The 25738-nt window shown below is 42.2% G+C and overlaps 1 protein-coding gene across 1 annotated transcript in view; it reads right to left on the minus strand.

The window, feature by feature from the left end:
• The window catches only part of NECAB2 (N-terminal EF-hand calcium binding protein 2), a 197963-nt gene that overhangs the window by 16794 nt on the left and 155431 nt on the right, over positions 1 to 25738 (minus strand). Inside the window, exons 7-8 of the mRNA XM_056862621.1 lie at positions 13987 to 14105; positions 12752 to 12831 (exon numbers count right to left, since the gene is read on the minus strand). Coding sequence (XP_056718599.1) covers positions 12752 to 12831; positions 13987 to 14105 — 199 coding nt within the window. The remainder of the gene's footprint in view (positions 1 to 12751; positions 12832 to 13986; positions 14106 to 25738) is intronic.

Below are 25738 nucleotides of genomic sequence, written 5' to 3' on the forward strand. Positions count from 1 at the left end.
GAAATAATTCAATGATTCCCCATGCAGTCTCATATGGTACATTCTGCCACATATGTAGCTCAGCCTTCATTTGGCACTGAATGACAGAAATGTTCTGTCTTTGGAATTTTATTTGTGACAATACATTCACCCATGCAGATCTATCCCTTGATGAGACAGTGATCAACACACACAAATGAAGCAGCCTCCTGGCTCTGCTTTCAACAAAAGCTTGGAGGTTAGATGACCAAATTAGAAGACTTGACCATGAACTGGTTCCAGTGCAAAGGCAGAGAGAAAGAGAGTCTCCCTTTTAACAGGGCTGTATTTTTAATGTCTTTGGAAGTTTTAGGCAGTTTTCATCGCATTTTCCCTTGAATATATTAGACTGTTTTCATTGCATTTTTTTCTGATCTTATAATCCTGCTTTAGTGCATCATTTCTCGTATATATTATACTGTATTTAGTGCCTTGAACCAGGATGAAAGGCAGGGTATAAATGGTTCAATAAATAAATAAATAAATAGGTCTTTAATTTTGTGATCAGCTCCTATTGTATTGCCTGTTGTATGCTGTTATTACATACATATTTTTTTTTTAAAATGGTGCAATCCTCCTTGAATCTCTGCAAGAAAAGTGGACTATAGATTAAGTTGGTCATTAAATAAAGAAATGGAAGGAAAGTCAAAAATACTGTGAGGCAATCAACAAATCACAAGGGATCGTGGGCCAGGGGTAGAGTGTGTCTTTTGCATGTGCAAAATCTTGGGTTCAGTCCCTGGCATCTTGAGTGCAAAGATCTTGGGTTGCAGATGTTGGGGCGAGCCTTTCTGTGGGTCAGGAGAGCTGCTGCCAGTCAGAAACAGAAAATATGGAGAAAGAAGGTCTGATGCTGTTAAGTGCAAAGCGCACTCCGTTGCTGTCTCCAAGTGCAAAGCACGCTCCGTTGCCGTCAGCCCACTCTCCCAATGATCACAAATAACTATTCTTCCAGGCAGACCTTTTAATTTGTTGCTATAGAGTCCAGGTAAGATTCCGTGCTGAAGTGTTGACTTGGTGCCGGCCTCCCCAGCAGAGCGGCACAGTGTCACCCTGACACAACCACTTCTAAACACTTTTACTTCTTCTCGCTCACAAAAACGTGCCATGCCGCCACCTAGCTTGAATCAGCTCCTAATCAGTGGCTTCTGGAAAGGTTTTCATTTCTCCCGGGGATTAGAGATGAAGATATAATGCCTTCATTCACTTTGTGACACGCAGCAGAAGAGAGGTTTGGTTCCTCTATGGAGAGCTCGCCTGGCCTCTCTGAATTTCTTGGTCTTGGAGAGCCACAAATGGTGGGCCCCGGGGCCTTGAAAGCCTTTGTTAATTTGGGGAGATTTTTGGGGTGGAGCCTAAGAGGGTGGGGTTTGGGGAGGGGAGGAGCTTCAATGCCATAGAGTCCAATTACCAAAGTGGCCATTTTCTCCAGGTGAACTGATCAGTTCAATAGCAGGAGATCAGTTGCAATAGCAGGAGATCTCTAGCTAGTACCTGGAGGTTAGCAACCCTACCAAGCAGGATGGAGGCAGTCCATGCCAGCAAATTCTGGAATAGGATTGCCAGCTCCAGGTTGGGAAATATTTGGAGATTTTGGGGGTGGAGTCTGAGGAGGGTGGGATTTAGGGAGGGGTCTCTTTATCCAGGTGAACTAATCTCTGTTGCCTGGAGATCAGTTGTAATCCCAGGAGATCTCCAGCCACCACCTGGAGGTTGACATCCCTACTCTGGAAGCTGAGAAAGGGAGGGGCAAGGAAGGAGTTGGAGCCTGCTCCTGGGGCAGCCTGCATAAGGGTGGTTGGTCTCTCTGCCTGGTTTGCTCAGGATCCTGACCTAACCAGATGGAATGCACACTCCCCTTTCTTTCTTTTGGACTAAATGGGGACCATTAGTCTAAACAAGGAAGATAATCTTTATGGTGGTTTTAAAATACTCTCCCTACACCATCCATTAAATTTCACGGGCATAGTATCTGAACTCATGCCAATGTGTTAAAAGCATGGACATTAAAATGCTGCTTATCTCTAACCTTTCCATCTTGATCAGTCTTCCTCGTCAAGTTCCTAAATCCTTATCGTTCCCCTCTGAGAACTAATTTTAATGTGGTCGTCTGCTCAACTTGCCACCCAAAGGAACAGCGGTCATTTGCACGCAGCTTCTGTGCGCTAAACATGGATTTCAGTCCAAAAATAATCCCTGGAAATGTACACATGCTCTAAATCCTACACATATTGACTGATTTTGAGAGGTGGGGGGAGGGAGAGATGTTGTTGCCTGGACAACCATTTCCTAAAAATATTGCTGGGATTATTGTTGTTTTATAGCGGGGGGGGGGGGCAAGTTGTTATGACAACAGAGAAGGGAGAATGGCTTCAACTCTTCTCGAAAACAGTCCCTATAATGGCAGGCAATACTTGAAGCAAGTGAACACTGGAGATCTGTGGCCAGTGCCGCTTTCTAGAAATGTACTCCAATGAAAATGTAAATACCAATTGCCGAGGGTTGCCAACCGTTCACCCTTGCTGATTATCTTGGCTTAGTAAAGTACCAGAGGTCACAAATGTAGGTCTCTAGCAGCAAACCACAGTGGCAGGGTCCATTTTGATTCTTGCTCAAAGCACCTTTTTAAAAATCCGACCTTTAAAATGCCCACAGTCCCGATGCAAGAGGCGAAAGTCAAACAAATTCCACCCCCCCACACACTCGCCTGCTCCTTCTTTCCTTTGTTTGTATAGCCATTAGCAATCCTTGTTTGCATAGCTAACCTGCGGCTGTGATTCTTTCACATTTTCTTGAGTGGATGCTTTGAGGCAGGGATGGAGCGAATAAAAAAGGTCGAGTTAAAGGAGCTCTTAAGAAATGCGAAGCAGGTATGCGCCAGCTCCGCACTGACTTCTGGAATGGTGGTTCAGCGTGAAGAACTCAAAAAAATATATGCAGGGCACTTCAGCCTGGATCGCGCTGCTAATTGCCAAGCATAAATGGCCAGTGCCTCAATCGCCACACTGCTAGAAACTAGATTAAAAGAGCTTGCCAGAGGTCAGATCTGCTGCTCTGCTCTCTGATGCATTTAGTGCCACCACTGTGAATGGCCAGAGAGTGGAATTGTAGCTGCCTGATCGGATGGGGTCAGGTGACATGCAAGACCAATGGGGATTTATTGGGTCCTGAATCAGATGTCACATTTCATCCCACACCCCATTGCCTAGTAGTCTCTCTCCTAGAGGGATGGGGTGGTGTAGTGGTTAGAGCGTCAAACTAAGACCTGGGATGACTGGGTTCAAATCCCTCACTTGGTTATGGAAGCCTGCCAGCCTAACCTACCCTCGCAAGGTTGTTGTTGCAAGGATTAAGGAGGAGGGAAATGTTGTGAAAAGATGCTTTGAGTCCAATCATGGAGAAAAGCGGGATACAAATTTAAAAAATGACACCACAGAGATTGCACAGGACCTATAGAAAGTATTATTGTTGGCAAATGAGAAGCTGAGGTGGTTTGCCATTGGCTATCTCTGCAGAGCCTTCCTTGGTGGTCTCTCTTCCAAGTACCAACCCTGCTTAGCTTCCAAGATCTGAGGAGATCGGGCTATACCATGCCATCTTAAGAACATAAGAAAAGCCCTGCTGGATCAGACCAAGGCCCATCAAGTCCAGCAGTCTGTTCACATAGTGGCCAACCAGGTGCCTCTAGGAAGCCCCAAACAAGACGACTGCAGCAACATTCTCCTGCCTGTGTTCCACAGCAGCTAATATAATAGGCAGGCTTTCCTCCCTCTCCAGATGGATACGCTTTGTGATATGCTGATGGCAAAAACAGTTACAGGAGCACCTGCTTTATATGTGATAAAGTATGTTATATTGAATAAAATGGAGAAAGAGAATCCCCCTCTGACCATGAAGTCCATGGATATGCTCTGATAATTTCAAAAGCACTTCACTATTCTCTTATTGGGAAAGAGATTCCAATTAAGTGTCAAAAGCTGAATTCAGACATCATGGCAAACCTATGTTTTCTGTGATAGGTGCGAACATGGCCTGTTTGCTGTGCTTGTATGTTCACTCTTCAAATGTGGAGGCCAGCCGAAGTCTTCTTTGAATCAAACTCGTTTGCCATGACATCTGAATATAGGAGTTAGGGTTGCCAACCTCCAGGTACTAGCTGGAGATCTCCTACAATTCAACTGATCTCCAGCCAATAGAGATCCGTTCTCCTGGAGAAAATGGCCACATTGGCAATTGGACTCTATGGCATTGAAGCCCCTCCCCTCCCCAAACCCCTCCCTCCTCAGGCTCCACCCCAAAAACCTCCCGCCAGTGGTGAAGAGGGACCTGGCAACCCTAATAGGAGTCCTTCTCACCACAGGTTTCATCCCATAGATGCATAGTTCGATTCAAGGCTTCCCAAACTGGAAGGCTTCCAATTGTGGTCCTTGCATGAGGGGAGAAGAGCAGCGGAATTCAAGTGTAACAGACAAGTTGTGTTCATGACCATCACAAACAAATAGAGGCTTGCCATGACACTGGAATGTGGTCACAGTTTCCAAAAAGTGGGGGGGGAGAAGCATCTATGGTGAAATATATTTGACAATGACTCCAATTCAATGTTTGTTTGTCTTTTGCAGTCAAGTCACAGCTGACCTATAGCGACCCCGTAGGGTTTTCAAGGTAAGAGATGTTGGGAGGTGGTTTGCCATTGCCTGCCTCCACATCACACCCCTGGTGTTCCTTGGAGGTCTCCCATCCAAATATTAGCCAGGATCAGGGCTGAGAGTGTATGACTGGCCCAAGGTCACCCAGCAAGTTTGCATGGAAAAGTGGGGATTAGAACCTGAGTTTCTCAGGTCCTAGTCTGATACCTTAACCACTGCACCATGCTAGTTCTCCCAATTCAATGTAAAGAACTAGAAAACTATATTATGTGTGCCCAACACCATGTTTCTCAGGCCGTGATTGCTACTGATGCTACAATTGGTATCGGTTAAGTAGACAACTGAGAATGTGACTTTATTTTCTTCAATAGCATTTAAATGACACCCACCACTTTCCCACATCAGTTAACACTGCTGGTATTATTGTAGTATATACTTGCTTCTGTGTATTTCTAGTTTTTTTGTTTATCAAGTTATGAAGAACACGATAAACAAAATAAATAAAGAAAAAAACACAACTATATTATGTGGGCATATTTCATGCCTGACACACAGCCATGCAGATTTCAAAGTGACCCATGTGAATCAAATGAACAAAATCAAATCATTCTTTATTGCAGTGCAAAGGAAAGGGCATTATTATATATCAAAAAGTATCCAACCAACACTCCCAGTCATGTTTCACCTCACCCAGTGATTTGGAGAAGGGAACTAATTTTAACTGGGGATGTTTTCACTATTATTAAAGGCAAAAGGAAAGAGGGCTAGGGGAAAATTGCTTAATAGTTAAATTGCTCCTACACATTTTGCATATGTTTCTTCAGGGGGATCTTTCTGTACTTAAACATCCTGAGCAAGCAGTTTTTTCCCCTTGCAACTATTATTGTAAGCCACTTGAACCAAGAGGAAAAGCTGAATATAAATGTTTTAATTAATAAATCGTAAATAAATTATTTGGCGACTAAGGCTGTTTGCACCAATTGAGATCCGAATCGAGAGCCTTTCTCTTGGTATGGAAAGGACACCTCACATACTTAAAAAGTTAGTCCTGTTCTCATTAAAAATGCAATTATATTTTAGGTCCTGTCAGCTAGGTAAGGGAAACAAGATATCACCAAGTCCTACCACCAGCTACCCCAAGGCTACTAATAATCACTCAACCAAAGCGACGGGGGAAGCAACCTCTAGTATTTAGGCAATAAGTGAGATTAAACTGATCATATTTCAGTTTTCTTGTGCCTTGCAGGGGCTTACAGCAGTTGCAGAGAGGAAGTGGGCATGGGACACTTATTAAAAGGAAAAGGAACACGAACAAAGCTTCCGGGCATCACAAACTTCTAAGAGTTGAAAACAAGCTCAGTCTTTTTTGGCCTCTCGGGAAGGATCCCTGATGAAAAAATGATGCTGGAGACTGTGCTTGGCATAGACATGGTCTTAACCTGTTCAGTTAGTGAACAGAGACTGTAGAAAAGAAACTGGGAGGGGGTGGGTGGAATGGCAGGCAGGGAAATTGTCCCTGCTTGCTGCTTTGTGACATCTGAGTCAGTCTTCATCCAAGGTATTATGCAATGGTTGCTTTTTTTGGGGGGGGGGAAGAATTGAAGAGCCCGCCTCAGACACTCAAGGAGATTATATGCTGAAAGGATTTCAGGGTAGTCATTTCTGAAAAAACTGTTTGCTCCGAAGACTGGAATATTCCCAGAGAGGTCCTTCTAGGCTGGATGGCTTTACAAGAAACCCCCACCATCCCCTATCTACAGTGGCTCCATCATCCTCTGCTCCTGGGATTACTTTCCCTGACTCCTTCCAGTCCCAGCCCAAGCAGCTGCTGCATCTGGGTTGTCGCCCTACTCACAACGCCAACAAGACTGCACAAAGCTCGGGGACACCGGTTTATGCCATGCGGACATACCCAAATTCTATGGACCTTTCTGCAAACCCTCCTTGGTGGAGGAAAATGCCATTAGGTGCAGCTGACTTATGGAGACCCCATAGGGTTTTCAAGGCAAGAGTCAAACAGAGTGTAAGGTCTGAGTTCACCTGATGAATCCCAATCACCAAACGTCCAGACAGGGTATTCTAAGAGGCTGGTTTATTTGGGAAGCATAAGGTGAGTAGCAGGAACTTACAGGGGAAGGTACGAGGACTCTACTGGGGGGGGGGATACAGACAGGTTGGAACATATACAGAAAACCAAAGGCACAGTTGGTTACCAAGCCGAGCCTGGTTCCCATGGTAGATTACAGTTATCACACAAACGGAGAGAAAGCAGTCATAACAAACTTCTGAGAAACAGAACCTTGAAGGCCAGCTACCTGGAGCTCACACAGAGGTGGTTTGCCATTACTTGCCTCTGCATTGCGTGTTAGGATGTCCTTGGTGGTCTCCCACCTAAGTACTAACCAGGGTTGACCCTGCTTAGCTTCCAAAGTTTGATAAGGTTGGGCTTGCCTGGGCCAGCCATGTCAGGGGGCCAACCTTCTTTACCTGAGGAAGCCTGGAATAGGAGACTGCGATAAAGAAGTTCCTGAATGCATGGTTAGAATAGGGTTGCCAACCAGGTAGTAGCTGAATATCTCCTGCTATTACAACTGATCTCCTGCCGATAGCAATGAGTTCACCTGGAGAAAATGGCCACTTGGACTCTATGCCATTAAAGTCCCTCCCCTCCCCAAACCCCGCCTTTCTCAGGCTCCACCCTGCAAACCTCCCGCCGGTAGCAAAGAGAGACCTAGCAACCCTAGGTTAGAAAGTAATTTTTTAAAATCCCAAAGCAAGGAAAAGATAAGAGCTAGGGTTGCCAAGTCCAGGTTGGAGAATTCCTGGAGATTAGGGGATGGAGCCTTGGGAAGGCAGAGTTTGGGGAGGGACCTCAGTGGGGTATCGTGTCCATCCACTGAAGCTGCCATTTTCTCAGGGGAACTGATCTCTGTGGTCTAGGGATGAGTTGAAATTCTGGGAGATCTTGAGACACCCCCCCCCCCGGAAGTTGGCAACCCCACACCTGGCTTGTACATGACAAATAGCTTATTAATTCAGAATGAATTTCAAAATTTTATCAACAATTTTAACAAACTGGTTTTGATTATGAATGCTGCTTCCGACCGTCAGAGGTTGCCTTGCTCTCGCCCTGCGTTTCCCCACATTTTGCCCGCGTTTTCAGAGACCTGTTTTGCCTCGAATTTGAAAACGCAGAGAAATGCGGAGAAACGTCATGCATAATCAAAACAAACACCTAGAGTTGGAGGGGTGACCATGAGGGAAACACCCTTGCATAAAAGGCTTTAATGTCTACTTTGGTCTGATGGTGAGTCATTCATGGTGTTGACCACCTCGGCTAGCAAACCTTGTTCCTTCCTGTAATGCCCACGTTCTGAGACCCCCAAGAGCAAGACAAGGTGAACTATACAGGTAAAGAAATTTTACTTCTGTGCCAAAAGAATGTCTCTTCAACAGAGAAAAGGTCTGTTTTTATGCCGCAGCAGATCTAGGCTATGCTCGGTAGGTTTATTATCCATCATAACTGTGGGGATATCCATAAAAGTCTTATTTCAATAACCAGTGAAACTAGCCCTAAGAGGGGAAAAGCCAATCTTTGGAAGGAGAGAACGCTGAAATGGCTCATTTAAATTATGGATTTTAAAATACCATTGAGGCAAAGAATATTTCTGGTATGTGCAATAAATCACAGATTCATTATCCCCTTAGGGTACAGTTAAAAGAGAAAGGAATTGTTGGAATTCAGCAGAGACCTTCTGCAGAGCCTTCAGAAGGGGAGGGATCAGGGCTGCAAACTAACAAACCCAATTATTATTATTATTTTCAAAATGTTTTTTAATCTGTTCATTGAGTTGTCCTTGGTGCTGGCTGCCCCCAGTGCGGCTATTAGGCATGATGGACTCAGGCTTATTGGGAAAGAAACTCTCTGGGTTTGAATAGTCCACCCTAACTGCAGTGGTGAAGAAGAAGAAGAAGAGTTGGTTTTTATATGTCAACTTTCTCCAACACTTAAGGGAGACTCAGACTGGCTAACAATCACCTTCCCTTCCCCTCCCCACAACAGACACCTTGTGAGGTAGGTGAGGTTGAGAGAGCTCTAACAGAGCTGTAACTTGCCCAAGGTCACCCAGCTGGCTTCGTGTGTAGGAGTGGGGAAACAAATCCAGTTCACCAGATTAGCCCCCACCACTCATGTGGAGGAGGGAACCAGGTTTGATTCCCCAGATCAGAGTCCACCACTCTAAACCACCGCTCTTAACCACTACACCATGCTGGCTCTCAAAAGCACAGTCCTCCTCTGCAGCTTACTTCTTGCCACAACACAGTCCAAGCAGACTCACACCCCAAATAAGTGTTCATGGTGTTGCATTTGTGAATATTAGGCAAGATGCCAGAATAAACCATGAACACATGCCTACATGAAGCTGCCTTATATGGAAACAGGCCCCTGGTCCATCAAAGTCAGTATTGCCTACTCAGACCAGCAGCGGCTCTCCAGGGTTTCAGGCAGAGGTCTTTCACATCACCTACTCACCTAGCCCCTTTAACTGGAGATGCCGGGGATTGAACCTGGGACCTTCTGCATGCCAAGCAAAGGCCCTACCACTGAGCCATCCCCCCTCCCCATGCATGTCAAACACTCCAGCACAAAGGGATGAAATTTCAAACTACCCTTATATAGGGTTACCAACCTCTGGTGAGGCCTTGAGATGTCCTAGAATCACAGCTGATCTCCAGGTGACAGAGATCAGTTTCCCTGAAGGAAATGGCTGCTTTGGAGAGTGGACTGTATGGCATTACGCCCTGCTGAGGTCCCCCCCCCCCAGCCTGCACTCCCCTGGATCCACCCCCCCCAAATTTCCAGGAATTTTCCAACCAAGAGTTGGCAACCGTTCTGCTCCTATATTGCCTAATCTGACTGGCAAAAGCTGTCCAGGATCTCAAGCAAAGAAAGTTCTTTTCCAATACCTGCCACTTGAGATACTTTTAACTGACTATGATTCTGTGGAGACACTGGGGATAGAACCTGAGACCTTCTGCATGCCAAGCAGAAGAACTTCCACTGAGCCACAGAAACTCCCCTTGGCCACTCCTCTCCAGCTCTTCATGGCAGTAGGTTCCCAACTTGATGCATCAACCAGCAGCAAACTGTTTGTGATAAGGCTCCCCATTCCAGGAAGAGTTTGCAAAGAAACAGGGGTGTGTGAACATCTGAAGGTGTGTATATGGAGGAGGCAGGCCTATTCAGGGGCCAACAAAAAGTCAGTGCTGTAAAAGCCAAACTGGCTTATAGCAATATAGAGCCATGGCACAGTGCCTAGGGTTGCCAGGTCCCTCTTCACCACCAGCGGGAGGTTCTTGGGGTGGAGCCTGAGGAGTAGGGTTGCCAACCTCCAGGTAGTAGCTGGAGATTGCCTGCTATTACAACTGATCTCCTTCCGATAGAGATCAGTTCACCTGAAGAAAATAGCCGCTTTGGCAATTGGACTCTATGGCATTGAAGTCCCTCCCCTCCCAAAACCCCGCCCTCCCCAGGCTCCGCCCAAAAATCCTCCTGCCGGTAGCAAAGAGGGACCTGGCAACCCTACTGAGGAGGGCAGGTTTTGGAGAGGGACTTCAATGCCATAGAGTCCAATTGCCAAAGCGGCCATTTCCTCCAGGGGAACTGATCTCTATCGGCTGGAGATCCAGTGTAATAGCAGGAGATCTCCAGCTAGTACCTGAAGGTTATAAGCAATTAGAAAGAAATCCCTATGCTGTATAGTAGAATACTCAATCCAAAGAAACCAGCACGCAGGCTCAAATACACATAATATGAAGCATATGAAAACACAAGTTTACTAACAGTCTAAACAGCACAAAACACACATAAAACAGGCAAAAAATATATGTAGCCTAGGAGTGTCCAACAGATCCGTATAAACTTCTCTGAGTGACATGAGTTTACTTAGAGTTGCACTATTTACACATGAGTCGCACTACTGATACAGGAGTTTATACAGATCTGTTGGACATTGTTGGACACTTCTAGGCTATATATTTTTTGCCTGTTTTATGTGCGTTCTGTGCTGTTTAGACTGTTAGTAAACTTGTGTTTTCATATGCTTTATATTATGCGTATTTGAGCCTGCGTGCTGGTTCCTTGGATCGAGTACCTGGAAGTTGGCAACCTGAACAGCGCCACATTCAATTGCAACACTTGTTTGTAAAATCTGATGCCATTTTATTGGTTTGAACAAGGCTGCAGGAATGCCCCAGCGTTTATTCCTTTATGTTTCCATATTACAGAAATCAAACGGATGAGAACGCACTCTCTCTTTTTTTAATTCAGTGCGCCACACTGAGCCTTCGCAACAGCCTTGTGCATTTCATGGTCTTCTGCCACCGACGGCACATCTTTGCATAATGTTATTTTCATGGTTTTTAGTTTGAGCACAGCGTTCTGCATCGCCTGTGGCCTTCGCACTCACCTTTTCCTTTTAAGTATTCCAGGGCAACACTTCTGCTGCTGCGTTATGACTGAGAGATTTCCTCTCTCGCCCACAGTCCTTCATTTTCATGACACGGTTCCCAATCCTATTCAGCAGGTATCTTGTCATTCTTCAAAGTGCTACCCACATTTTCTCATTTTATGTTAAACATTCACATCTTGGCACAAAGCCAGGCATTCTGGAAGGTCGCACAATAATGGCTTATTTCATTTTTAAAAAAATCAAGCTGCTAAGCTTATCAAAATTAATTTAAAATCCAGTATTAATTAATGAAAGAAGATTACGTGAATGACCACTGCAGAAATGCTGGAAGAAACTTGGAATCAAAATTGTCTTCTAACCCAGTACTCCATCAATATGTCAAAAGCCTTGATACAGGATTGTGGAAACAATCCTAAGTGGGTCTACTCTGAAGTAAGTCTTATGTTATCCCATGGGACTTACTCCCAAGAAAATGTTATCCATTTATTTAGAAGATTTTTATGCCGCCTCTCCCAAGTCCTGTTCAAGGGGGCTTACAATTACAATAATAAATTATCAAATAAAAACAAACAAGCCATTAAAACAATCCCAGGGACAGCATGAAATTATCCATAAAACAGACTTCAGATAGAAGTAGGCCATAAAACAACTGGAAAGATTGTAAATTAGAAATGAGTCAAAAGCCCAGGTAAAAAAACTGTTTTGACTGGCGCTTAAAAGTCAGTAAAATAGGTACCATAGAGCAGCACTTGAGAGGTAGATTTCAACTAGTTGGCTAAACTGCAGAACCGGGTTGGTTTCCCCGCACCTCCACATGAAGCCTGCTGGGTGACCTTGGGCCAGTCACGGTTCTCTCAGAACTCTCTCAGCCCCACCTACCTCACAAGGTGGCTGTTGAGGGAAGGGGGAGGGAAGGCGATTGTAAGCCACTTTTAAACTCCTTAAAGGTAGAGAAAAGCAGGGTATCGTCTTCTAAACTTTGGCATCATATATTTGTACTTAATATCCAGAGGGAAAACTAAAAATCATGTGCACATCTGATGAAAAGGTGTTAATGATGACAGAAGTGATTCCTGTGGAATTATCAGGGGACACAGTAACAAAGATTGGATCTTGTGACACCCTTCCTGCTAAGCAATGGTACCCCTCAGATGGAGGAAGTTTTCTTCTGAGAGCAGAAGACCTTCATTTGGAGGAAGAGTCATTGGAACCAAACCAGTGGCTAGGGAGGGGCCATGGCTCAGAGGTAGAGCGCTTGCTTGGCATGCAGAATGTCCCAAATTCAATCCCTGGCATCTCCAGGACCAAGCTGTAGGTGATGTGAAAGACTTCCAAGGTGGTAGGTGATGTAAAGGACCTCTGCCTGAGACCCTGGAGAGCCACTTCCAGTCTGAGTAGAGACTACTAACTGTGATGGACCAGTGGTCTGATCCAGCATAAGACTGCTTCATATATTCAACACATTATTTTCAATACAATGTGATGCATGGCTTCTTTTGGTCTCTTTCTGTCTGCATTTCTTTATCAGTGTGCGCATTTATGAAAATGGATGAGTGCAAATTAAATTTTAAATGAGAATTCTATGAAAATAGAACACTTAAAAGAACCCCTTACCTTGTTTTCCAGTCTTCCAATCAACTCTGCTAACCGGTTGATTTGAGCTTCCAAACCTTCCTCCTTGGTGTCTGAAGATGCTATAGAAAGAAAAGAGTTATGGGGCAAAAGAGAAAACAGTATGCACACCTGGGATTCTCTTTCACCTAGGCATATCCCCATGAAGTTGACGAACTAGTTCTGTGCTTACCCAATCCACAGTGAAATCACAGGTGTGAATTCGTTTGCATTGGAAAAAGGATTGCTCACTCAGCATCATGTCAGCAACATCATGGTTCCAGAAGCATCTGAACTGCTAGATGCTTTATGGATATGGGTTCAAATCCAATGGACATGGGTGCAACTGGCGGTGGTTCTAACGGCTTATCAAGAAGGTCATGTGGTTGGCCAGATGGACTGTGCCTGTTGTGGCTTATTTATTTTAACGGTATTACAGAAACACTGGGGCATCAAGCGAGACCCACCACTTTCCCCCCACAGTGAGGATTTGAACCTGGGTCTTCCAGATCCTAGTATGACATTCTAACTGCTACACTACTAATGGCCTAATGCAGGGGAACAGTAGCAGATGTCTTTCCTAGAGGAGTGCAGACTTGGAAGGGACATAACTAACATGGCTTCTGCCCTCTCCCCTGGGCTACTGGATCACCATATGGGCTAATGAACCACTGCAGAATGATGGAGGGTTATTGTACCCAAGGTTTACGTAGAGTCAAGGCTGCTTGCCAGAATTCTGTTACAGGACAAACTGGCCCCCTCTGCACAACTGCTAATCTAACAAATAGCAAAAACTTTGTACGAAAGAGGAATGAAAAATTCCATGAGCAACATTACTGGGCTTAATTTCCCTTGGGTAAAAGAGCTCTAGGGAGTTACGCCATCTTTGTAAAATTAATTTATATATAGAACATCATGGAGAACACAAAGAATCATAGAAGCGGGCAGCAAGACTTCTAGTCCTGCATAGATTCCCTCCACTCCAAATAGTTTCACATTCAACCAACTCACAGCTCCAAAAGTCTCTGTCGATCCCTCTAAATCCAAACAGCAAAAGGATCCAAATTTTGTCTCTGCTTCTTCCCACTATCTGGTCAGTATTACCCTCCCAAACTCAGATGGGTATCACATTTCACAAACTGGAGAGAAATTCCCGGCTGATGACCCCAGATTATTAGCATTACTAGTAATCTTAAAAAAGGATGGTGTGCCAGGATTTAAAAAAAAAAACACCTTACCGGTTTGGAAACTTTTTCTGCGCTCTTTGGTCATGATTCTGTTATTGGGGGAGTAATTAGGCACAGGGTTGTCATACCAGGTGTCCATGACACTGTGGCCAGATTTACTGTGCAAATGTCTGAAGTTAGAGACAGAAAAACATGAAAGAATACAAGGAATTAATCTTGTGGGCTCTCCCCACTCAGAGAGAGATACAGTTTAAAAATTGCTTTGCAAGAAAGGTACCCTCTAGACCACCAGCCCCAGGTCATGGTGTTAAAATATCCTTGCACAGGGATTGCAATGGAACAGAGCTCCCTTCAGATCGTGAATATCAGCTCAACAACTTCCCATTTGATTAGAGTGTAATAACCCAGGGAAGGGTAATTGACTTGTGTTATATATGCTGTGAAGTAGCAATCAGTTACAGTTTAATTCTTGTGAATTAAAAATTACATGTACAAACCATCTTCTATCAGGGAACTCAAGCCAATATAAATGGGGGCTCCCAGAAGGTCTCTATTGAGCATTGATCAGACATAGGCTTGTTTTGCTTCAGCAAGGATGATGCATTGTGCACCTTCCAACTACGTGCCCAGACCCAGTTTGATCAGAAGAAGAAAAAGAAGAGTTGGTTTTTATACCCTGCCTTTTCTCTATCTTCAAGGAGTCTCAAGACGACTTACAATCACTTTCCCTTCCCCTCCCCACAACAGACACCTTGTGAGGTAGGTGCGGCTGAGAGAGTTTGGAGAGAACTATGACTAGCCCAAGGTCACCCAGCAGGCTTCATGTGGAGGAGTGGGGAAACAAACCCTGTTCTCCAGATTAGAGACTGCCGCTCTTAACCACTACACCATGCTGGCTCTCAGAGGTGGTCATATGTGCATATGAAGGTGCCTTATACCGAATCAGACCATCGGTCCATCTAGGTCAGTATTGTCAACTTAGACTGGCAGCAGCTCTATTGGGTCTCAGGCTGTGGTCTTTCACATCACCTACAACCAGACCCTTTTAACTGGAGATAGTGGGGATTGAACCTGGGACTTTCTGCATGCCGAGCAGATGCTCTGCCTCTGAGCCATGGCCCCACCTGTGGTCTGCACAGTTGCTTGGGGGACCCTTTTCCCTTCCACTTTCCTATACCTTTAGCTTTCCAGACTGTGCCAAAGCCACGACCAGGGTTGTGATCCAAGGCGAAGTTAAACACAAACCTACACCAAGAACAGTTAGATTCAAGTCCAGTAGCACCTTAGGGACCAACAAAATTTTCAGGGTATCAGCTTTTGAGAGTCAAAGTTCCCTTCGTCAGAGACAGCCATTTGTCATGGGCCATTCCTACTCCTGTCTGACAAAGGGAGCTTTGACTCTTGAAAGCTGATGCCCTGAAAATCTTGTTGGCCTGTAGGGTGCTACTGGACTCAAACCAGACAGTTCTACTGCAGTCCAACATGGCTACCCTCTGATACAACGGAAGAAAAAAGGGGAACAAAGAAACTCAACCTAAAAGTCAGGGGAAACCAAAAGGGTTGAGCGAAACAAACTAATATAACAACCAATAAATCTATTTTTATTATATATAATTTTCCTTTCCTTTATCCCTTAGAAGCTCCTTGATCCATTGATCTTGAGCAGCGTAGTTTTAAATCTAATGTTTGAGGGATATAAGGACTGAGCTAAATCTTGCCACTGACAATGTAGCCTTGGGATCCCGATCACTTAATAAAAAAGGCATTATATCAGACACAGAGGCATTGGATTTATGTATTAAAAGAGGAGAAATATATCGTGATCTAAAATCTTCATAGAAACAACATTTTAAGAGCACATGATCTAATGAGTCAATTGAGCCAGAAGTCCTTTCTGAATATGGCAAATTGCTTTATTATATATTGTGCACAATAGTATTTAAAAACACAGGGCCTAAAATACAGGCTTCCTAAAAAGCACAGACAAAGTTACAAATATTATCAAAACATAACAGTTGACCAAAATGTGATCAGATGTGTTTCGGCCTTTTACAGGCCTTCCTCAGTGGTCATGCATACAACATTTTACAATACACATTGGTCAGATTTTGGTCAATTTATGGTCAATTTATGTACTAACATCAACTGTTATGTGTTGGCAATATTTGTAACTATATAATAAAAATAGATTTATTGGTTGTTATATTAGAAGAACAAGAAGAAGAGTTGGTTTTTATATGCTGACTTTCTCTACCACTTAAGAGAGACTCAGACCGGCTTACAATCACCTTCCCTCTCCACCCCCACAACAGACACCCTGTGAGGAAGGTGGGGCTGAGAGAGCTCTAACAGAGCTGTAACTTGCCCAACATCACCCAGCTGGCTTCATGTGCAGGAGTGGGAAACAAATCCAGTTCACCAGATTAGTGTCCGCCTCTCATGTGGAGGAGTGGGGAATCAAACCCTGTTCTCCAGATCAGACTCCACTGCTCCAAACCACCGCTCTTAACCGCTACACCATGCTGGTTAATGTTTAGCTCAACCCCTTTGGTTTACCCTCTGATACTACACCAGGAAGTTGGCATTGAATTCTGAAATCAAACCCAATTGTTGCTTAGATAACTATTGGAAGCAAAACGGGTTGAGTAGATCAATTATTGAAATCCATCCATGCCAATGTCAACCCATTAAACTGATGAAGAACAGATGCTCTCTGACTGATAGGCCGACCAAATCTTTGATTCAGCTGTGCTGCCAGCTTGTGTTCATTCAGAGCCGGTGTTCATTCAGTCTGCCTACAAGTGGGCAGATAACTCGACATTCAGTACCATTAATTGCCCAGGGAACAATTTCCTGTCTATTCTCTTCACCAAGATAAGTCAGTATCCTTGACATCTGCAGAAGATTTTTGCAGGGGAGATGAAAAATGGATCTGTCAGATAAGCTCAAAAATAAGAACTGAAGGGAAAAAATAGAAGGGGAAAAGGTAAAAAAAAAACCCTACTGAGAGGATGTTACATAATTTCACAAACAGTCACCAAATTAGACCCTGTTGATATGCCTGATGTTCAGCTATGACTACAGCATGGCGAAGTAACGTCTTGGGAAGGATCTCACCTCCATGAACATCCCCCCATGCATCCTGGAGGAAAACCCACTCAACCCCAACAGCAGAGGCAATAATTTGCTTCTCTCCTGTTATTCAGAGCTTCATAAAATGCAAGCAGCCAGGAAGGAAGAAATGGCTGATCCTCTCATTTGTTGGCCAGAGGGAAAAGAGAGACAACGCTCTAACTGCTCTACTCCAAGACTTGTTCCTTCATGACTGCTTGCTGTTCTGATGATCTGGCATATGCTCTGAACCATCAGCATGTTTATCAAATGTAAGTTGTCCTTCATACTCAAGAGAACAAGTACATCTTTACACATGAAGCTGCCTTATACAAAGTCTGACCATTGGTCTATCCTGGCCAGTATTGTCTAGTTTGATTGGTAACTCTCCACAAATCTCAGCTAGGGGTTTTCCCATCCACTACTCCCAGATCATTTAACTAGAAAAGCTGGGGATTGAACCGGGGACATTCTGCATGCCAAGCAGATGCTCTACCAATGAGCCATGATGCCTCCCCAAGTAATCTGACTTGTTTTGCACAGGGGCATATAAGTTCTGTACTGACAACCTCATAGTTTAGGGGAAGGGTACAGTCCAGTGCCAGAACATGTACTTTGCTTGTCAAGGGTCCAGCTCCAATCAATGGCCTCTCTAGTTCAAGGATTTCAGGTATCAAGTGATGAGTAATTCCCCTCCCTGCCTGAGACCCCGGGGAGGCACTGCAGTCTGAGTAGACAACTGTAAACCATGTGGACCGGTGGCTTGGCTTGACATAAGGCTGCTTCATATATTCAAAAGGAGTTCCTAGTGGAGGCATGACTCAGAGATGAAGCATCAGCTTTGAATTCCGAAGGTCCCAGGTTTGATCCTTGACATCTCCAGTTAAACAATCTCATGTAGCAAGGGTTAAGACCTTTCTTCGCCTGAGACACTGGAGAGTCGCTGCTAGTCAGAGCAGACAAAAATGAGCTAACTAGTGGTATGATTCAGTATAAAGTATTTTCATATATTTATATATATGTTCATATAAAAACCAAGGGATATAAGTCAAGAGTAGCTGTGAATCCTAAAAGCACCATTTTTATCATTTAATATAGGGGCTCATCAAATCTACCATAAAACCTTAATCTCATTCATGCAGGAGAATGATGTGTTTTCAGGCATCTGCTTCTGAATCCCGCGGGGCAGAGCTCAAGAATATTCTTAAATAAGGATGGATGGATTTAGAGAAACAGGGGGAAAAAACCCAGAACAAACATAACTTAAGAAATAAATACAAAACTGCATGGAAGGTGACGGCACCGCCATACTCGAAGACTGATGAAGCTTTATTTCCCCTCTCAATTTATTTCCCCTCTCAATCAATCCTTCTCAATTTATTGAGTTAGCTTGCATAGGCAGGGCTACCTCAGCAAAACCCGTGAAGACCACAAAGTGCAGCAAGCTCAGTATACCAGACCCAAGTAGCTGCATCTAATCCCCCCATTGAACTGATTCACAAAATACAAGGTCCTTGTTGGCTGCCACAAGGGCTTTGAATCACATGTGCACTGGGAGTTCTTTGCTTCGCAGGGTCATATTCCAACTGCAGAGCATATGGAGAAGGGGATTCTGCTAAAATGGACCTGTGTGTGTTAAGTATTGTGAAGTCGTTTCTGACTCATGGAGACCCTATGAATCAATGTTCTCCAAAACGTTCTCCAAAACAGCCTTGCTCAGGTCTTGCAAACAGAGGGCCGAGGCTTCCTTTCTAGAGTCAATACATCTCTTGTTGGGTCTTCCTCTTTTCCTGCTGCCTTCAACTTTTCGTAGCACGACTGTTTTGGAAACTTGTGTGTAATGACAGCTGCACATAAGTTTCTGGATGGAGAAACAGCACCTCCCCAGGTCCATTTTTTAAAAACCCTATGATGAGACAATCAAAAAATGGACCTGGGGAGCTGCTATTTCTCCATCCAGAAACTTACATGCAGCTGACATTACACACAAGTTTCCATGGGGCTCTGAACCATGTACTCCAAACAAACTCTAAACCTGAAGTGTATCTTCTAACTCTGAACAAGGTCAGATATTTTCTTGCTTTGATATTGCTTAGCTATGGCACTTCCGGTCGGACGATCCCCTCGCCGACAGTGTTGAAGACGCTCTCCTGCTGCCAGCTGCCGCGGGGCAATTAACCTCCCCCGGGAAAATCCGGCAAGCGGCACCCCTCGGAGTAAGAGGGGATGCGGAGTCGGGAGCTGGTGGCGGACCCGTCATATGAGCGATAGCCGCCTAGAAACCAGCGGCGGTCGCTCTGACGGGGTTCCGCTGAAGAGCCAGCGCCATCTTAAAGAGACAGCAGGAGAGAGCGAGGTGGGAGCCGATTTTCTTTATAATTTTTTTTGAAAAACTTCACTTTGATTTTTAAAGTTACAAATTGGGGTGTGTGGCATTGTTGGTTTCTAAATAAAAACTCTGAACTATCTACAATTCTGTTACGTTTTATTTTTCTGACTTTTGGCTTTTTGCCAGTTGTGTGACGCATCTTAAAAAGTTTAAAAAGTTTTTGGCAAGAGTGAGATCTTCAAAACAAATGAAAGACTTGGGAATCAATTAAGTGACATGACTCAAAATATATGAGATGTCATAGTGATTGTATTCTCCAAACTGAAATAATCTGAAACGTAATGATTTAAAAGAAACCTTCTGCCCCCCCCCCCACTTCCCCCTTGTGGAATACAAGTGCTGGAGGTTTTGCTTTCAGCTTTTTTTAGCCTACTGATGGGAGACAAAGAGAAGCATGCAAAAGACATTCTTAAAGATACAAAGCTGGTTGTGCAGTCTTCTCTTCGAAGGGCCTCTGTAACTCAAGTTACAACTAAAACAACTTCTCCAGCGGCATCAACATCTGTCACTGCTAAGATGCTTCCAAAGTCTAAACCAGAAGTGACATTGACCTCTGTATTTGAATTGCTTACTAAGACTCATCAAGATGTTACAGAAATGAAGCAGGAGTTATCCCAGAACACAATTACTACATCTCAAAATTCGGCTGCAATTGCTTCTTTGCAGGATACAATCATATCGCTGACTGTCAGGCAAGATAAAGTTGAAACCAAGCTTAAGAAAAATGCACAGGAAACCAAAGAAATTAAGAAGAAGGTGGATACCCTTGAGATGTCAATAGCAGCTTCAACTGACAGAGAACAAACACATCTTGACCAAATGGCGATGATGGAGCTTAAGATAAAAGAATCCTCGATACGCATTCGTGGTTTGAGAGAAAAAGTGGAAGACCGGGATTTACGTGGGTATCTGACAGTTCTTTTGGCTGATTTTTTACAAGAATCTGGAGAAGTGACTGAAGGAATGATTGTGACAGCATATAGGATAAACTCTGCATATGCAACCAGGAACAAAGTACCAAGGGATTGCCTGCTTCAACTGTTTTCAAGAAGTCATCGAGATTTGATACTTAATCAACACTTCAAGACACCGATCAAAGTTGGAGAAGAGCCTTTGAGATTGATGAAGGAAATACCTGCAAGGTTACTGATGAAAAGGAAAGATTATATGGAGATTGCTCAACGTTTGAGACTTAGTGGCATCCAGTTTAGATGGGAATTTCCGCACGGAATCGCTTTCATCTTTAAATCAAAGAGGTTCAAGTTCACAGATGTGGATAAGGCTGCACAGTTTCTACGCAGATATGATGCGGAATTGGTTAAACTTATTAAACCAACCAAACAAGATCAAACCAGAGAATTTACAGAGGAAGAAAAGGCATCTGAAGCATCAGGAGGTGGAGAATTACCTATAGATCTACCAGAGGACTCTCTAAGTGATGATCCTGAAGGCTGAACTAATTAACAAGGGGGGGGGGAAGGGAGGCAGTGGGAAATAGGGATTTTTAATTTGTTTAGTGGAAGAATACGGGATCTAACTGAATTTTGATATGTTACAGGTTTTATCTTGGAATGTTAATGGATTGAATTCGCTTAACAAAAGAAGAAAATATTTCACCAACTACAAAAGGTTAAAGCTAATGTTATTTGCTTACAGGAAACGCACATACTTCCAAAAGATATATTTAGATTGGAACAAGCAAGGTTGGGTACAGTATTTACAGCATGTAATGAAAGCAGAAAAACTAATGGAATAGCTATGTTTGTACCTGCTTTGTTAGAAAGTTATCTATCAAGATATTGAGGGAAGAATTTTAATGGTGGAAATAATATGTGGCTTCCAGAAGATAATGCTTGTGGGTTTATATGCGCCTAATGTAAACCAAAAAATATTTTTTGACAAATTGTCAACATTGCTAGCTGAATATGCTACAGTGAAAATGATATGGATGGGGGATTTTAATGGTGTTATGGCACCTAAATTAGACAGATCAGGGAAAAAGAAAAAAGCATCCAATGAAGGAAAATTGCCAAGGGTTTTTAATGCTCTTACAGATGAATGGGATATGTTTGATGTCTGGAGATTGGCACATGGTAATAAGAAGGGTTATACTTTTTTTTCACAGAGACACCTTACATATTCCAGGATAGATATGTTATGGCTATCGAAGGGTTTAATAGAAAAATCAGAAGTTGCAGAGATCCTGCCAAGGGTTTTGTCAGACCACAATCCGATATTAGTTAAAATTAAATTGGGAGATAGAGGATGTAAAATCTGGAGGATGAATGATTTTCTATTAAAAAATACTAAAATAGTTACCAAAATGAAGTTGCAGATTCAGAATTACTTTAAAGAAAATGCAGATAAGGGTACTCGTGAAGATATAGTTTGGGATGCTGGTAAAGCAGTAATTAGAGGATTATTGATTCAACAAAATACAAGATGGTATAGAGAAAGGGAGAAAAAGATAAAATATATACTAGATGAAATAAAACAAGGGGAACGTTGTTTAAGCAAAGTACAAGATAAAGCAGCCAAACAGGAACAGCAGGATAAGATCAGAAATTGCCAACAGCAATATGAATTTATAATTGCAGAAGAAATTGAAAGAAAAGTTATGTATAACAAAGATTTTTTGAACATGCAAATAAACCGGGTAAAATGCTAGCATGGCAACTTAAGCAAAAAGACAAAAGAGTACCAATACTTCAAATTAAAAGGAAGGGTAACAAGAATTAAAGAGGAGATATTAGAAACATTTGTTGAATTTTATACAAACTTATACAGGGAAAACGTAATCCCAGAGGTAGAAATAGATGAATATCTTGCCAAATGGGACTGGGTGAAAATAACACAGGAGAATAAAGATCTTTTGGATTCCCCAATAACTAAGGAGGAATTGGAAGAAGTAATAAATAAGAGTAAAGTGAATAAATCTCCCGGACCGGATGGTTTTAATGCGTATTATTATAAAATTTTCAAGGAACAGTTAACCCCTTATCTACTGGATGTGATGAACCTAGGAATGACAAAAGGTATTATCCCCCAAACCTGGAAACAGGCAAATATAGCATTGATACCAAAGGCAAATTCTGATACACTGGAAGTCAAGAACTATAGGCCTATTTCATTGTTAAATACTGATTATAAATTATTTGTAGCAATTTTAGCTACTAGATTAAAAAGGGTACTGAATCAAATAATACATGAGGATCAGGCCGGCTTTTTACCAGGAAGATTGATTAGTCAGAATGTAAGGGTGGTAATAGATCTTTTGGAGTATGCAGAACAAGATACTACACCAATAGCCTTAATATTTTTAGATGCTGAAAAAGCTTTTGATAATGTTAATTGGCAGTTTTTGATTAAGGTATTGAATTATATGGATTTTGGCGAAAAGTTTAAAACTGCTATAAACGGAATTTACACACAACAAACTGCTAATTTGATTATAAATGGATCATTATCACCAAAGATTGAAATTCAAAGGGGAACGAGACAGGGGTGTCCTCTTTCCCCTTTATTCTTCATTTTAGTATTAGAATTATTATTGAATAATCTTAGAAAAGTTGAGGATGTAGTTGGAATACGAATAGGTAGTAATCATTATAAACTTAAGGCATATGCAGATGATTTAGTATGTTTTTTGACTGATCCAATTGAACAAATTGACAGATGGAAGGAAATTTTGGAGGTTTATGGAAAGCTTTCAGGTTTTAAAATTAATAAAACTAAAACAAAGATTTTAACCAAAAATATGACTCTCTCACAACAACGATTATTAATCAAAAAGACGGGGTTTAATATTGAAAACAAAATTAAATATTTAGGTATATGGATATCGAATAACAATCTCAATTTATTCCATTATGTAAATCAATGGCAAAAGATAAAGAACGACTTGATAAGTTGGGAAAAATTGCCATTATCATTGTGGGGAAGAATTTCGGTAATCAAAATGATGTTACTACCCAAAATGCTTTTTCTGTTTCAAAACCTACCAATATTGAAAGGTGTACAGATATTTGAAGATTGGAAAAAAGATATTATTAGATTTTTGTGGGGTAAAGAGAGACATAGGATTGCATACAATAATTTAATAGAATTAAAGGAAACAGGAGGATTGGGACTACCAGACTTGAGAATGTATTACCAAGCGGCATGTTTCACCTGGATCAAAAACTGGATCTTCTTAGAGAATCTGAAGTTATTAGAATTAGAAGGATTCAATTTGCGATTCGGGTGGCACGCCTACTTATGGTATGAGAAGGAGAAAGTAAATAAAGATTTTAATTTTCATATTATTAGAAAAAAATTATTAAAAATATGGAACAAATACAAATTAGCTTTTGAAAGTAAAACTCCTGGTTGGATTAATCCTATAGAAGCATTTCTGAGAAGAGGTGCACACTTAAATTTGGATGGTAAGGTTTATAGGGAAATGATAGAATTTAAAGATGGGAAGTGGCTACTGAAATCGAGAGATGAACTTCAAATTAAAGACTGGTTTATGTATTATAAATTAAAGGATGTTTTTAATAAGGACAACAGGTTGGGTTATAATCAAACTAAATCTAACTTTGAGATTATATTAGCCAAGGGCAACAAGGGATTGATAGGTAGGGTTTATAAATTACTTATAGAAATAAACTTAGAACAGGAAAGGATTAAACCAGTGATGTTGAAATGGATGCGAGATTTGGGGCATAATATAGATCTGGAAATATGGGAAAAGTTATGGAAAAAAGAGTTTAAGTTTACCATCTCAAATGAAATAAGAGAAAATTTATATAAAATGTTTTATAGATGGTATATAACTCCAGTATTATTAAGCAAAATGAAAAAAGATGGTAAGGCCTCTTGTTGGAAGTGTGGTACGGATATAGGTACATTTATGCATGTTTGGTGGTTTTGTAAAAAAATTAGGAGGTTTTGGAGATTAGTTTTGAATGAAACAAATAATTTGATTAAGTCCAAAATTAAGAGAGATCCCGCTTTTTGTTTATTGGGTATTTCAAAACAAGATTTAGATCTAGGTGACAGAGTCATATGTTAATATAGTTTTGCTGCGGCAAGAATCACAATTGCTAAAAAATGGAAGCAAATAAATAAACCTTCAATTAAAGAGTGGAGAGAAAAACTATGGTTGTATATGCGGATGGCCAAACTTACAGCTTTTCTACATGATAAAGATATGGAGGATTTTAAATCTATATGGTCAAAGGCCGCCGCATATTGGGATAAATCGGCAAAAACGGATTTTGAAACTGTACTTAACGAATTGTAGTATTATGTGATTCTTAATTAACTATAAGATGAGAATTTTTTTTTTTATGTAGTGTCATAACACCCCAACGGAAGTCCAATGGTGATGGGCACTGAGGTGGGGGCTGGGACTCAGGGCACTATGGAGATATATATTAAGAGAATGTATCTTTTAATTATTAGATAATTAGTGCTCTTTGTATTTCTGTTTGGTTGTTTTGTTTGTATTTTATGTTTTGTTTCTTTTTTGTATGTTTTATTAAAAATTTAATAAAAAATTATTTTAAAAAAAAGATATTGCTTAGCTATGATCTGGGGACAGATTTTTTTTTTTTTCTTCCAAATGACGGGTTTGGCAACAGAGACCTTGCTAAAAATGAAACTGCTGCACTGAAGGTATAAGTTATGACTAGGCTTGGAACGAGGAGGACCAAGGCATCGTCCCCACCTGCTAAGTAATCCTCATGAATATACATCTGCTGCTGGCAACTGGCAGCTGGCAGCTAAAAGGGAAAAAAAAATCAAAAGCAACTGGGAGTAAAGTGGGAACCAAAAAAAAGGAGGAACTCTAGAAACATTTCAGACTTTCTTACTGTAAAGCCTACCTTAATGCCAGCTTTTTGCTGAAAGAAAGGAGAGAGCAGGAGGGGAAATGAAGACAAAGCATTTTGCTGTTCAGAGCTGCGATCTCTGTAATCATCACTAAGACCGCTTCAGAGGGTAGCAGTGCTGGTCTGCTGTAGAACAACTCGATTCGAATCTAGTAGCACCTTAGAGACCAACTAAAACCGCTGAGTCTCATCTTTAATTCCTAAAGGTATCCAGCGTGGTGTAGTGTTAAGAGTGGTGGTTTGATTCCCCACTCCTCCACATGAGTGGTGGAGGCTAATCTGGTGAACTGGATTTGTTTCCCCACTCCTACACATGAAGCCAGCTGGGTAGGGTTGCCAGGTCCCCCTTCTAAACCAGCGGGAGATTTTGGGGGTGGAGCCTGAAGAGGGCAGGGTTTGGGGAGGGGAGGGACTTCAATGACATAGA

This window comes from Euleptes europaea, chromosome 17 (assembly GCF_029931775.1).
Source record: "Euleptes europaea isolate rEulEur1 chromosome 17, rEulEur1.hap1, whole genome shotgun sequence".
NCBI lineage: Eukaryota > Metazoa > Chordata > Lepidosauria > Squamata > Sphaerodactylidae > Euleptes > Euleptes europaea.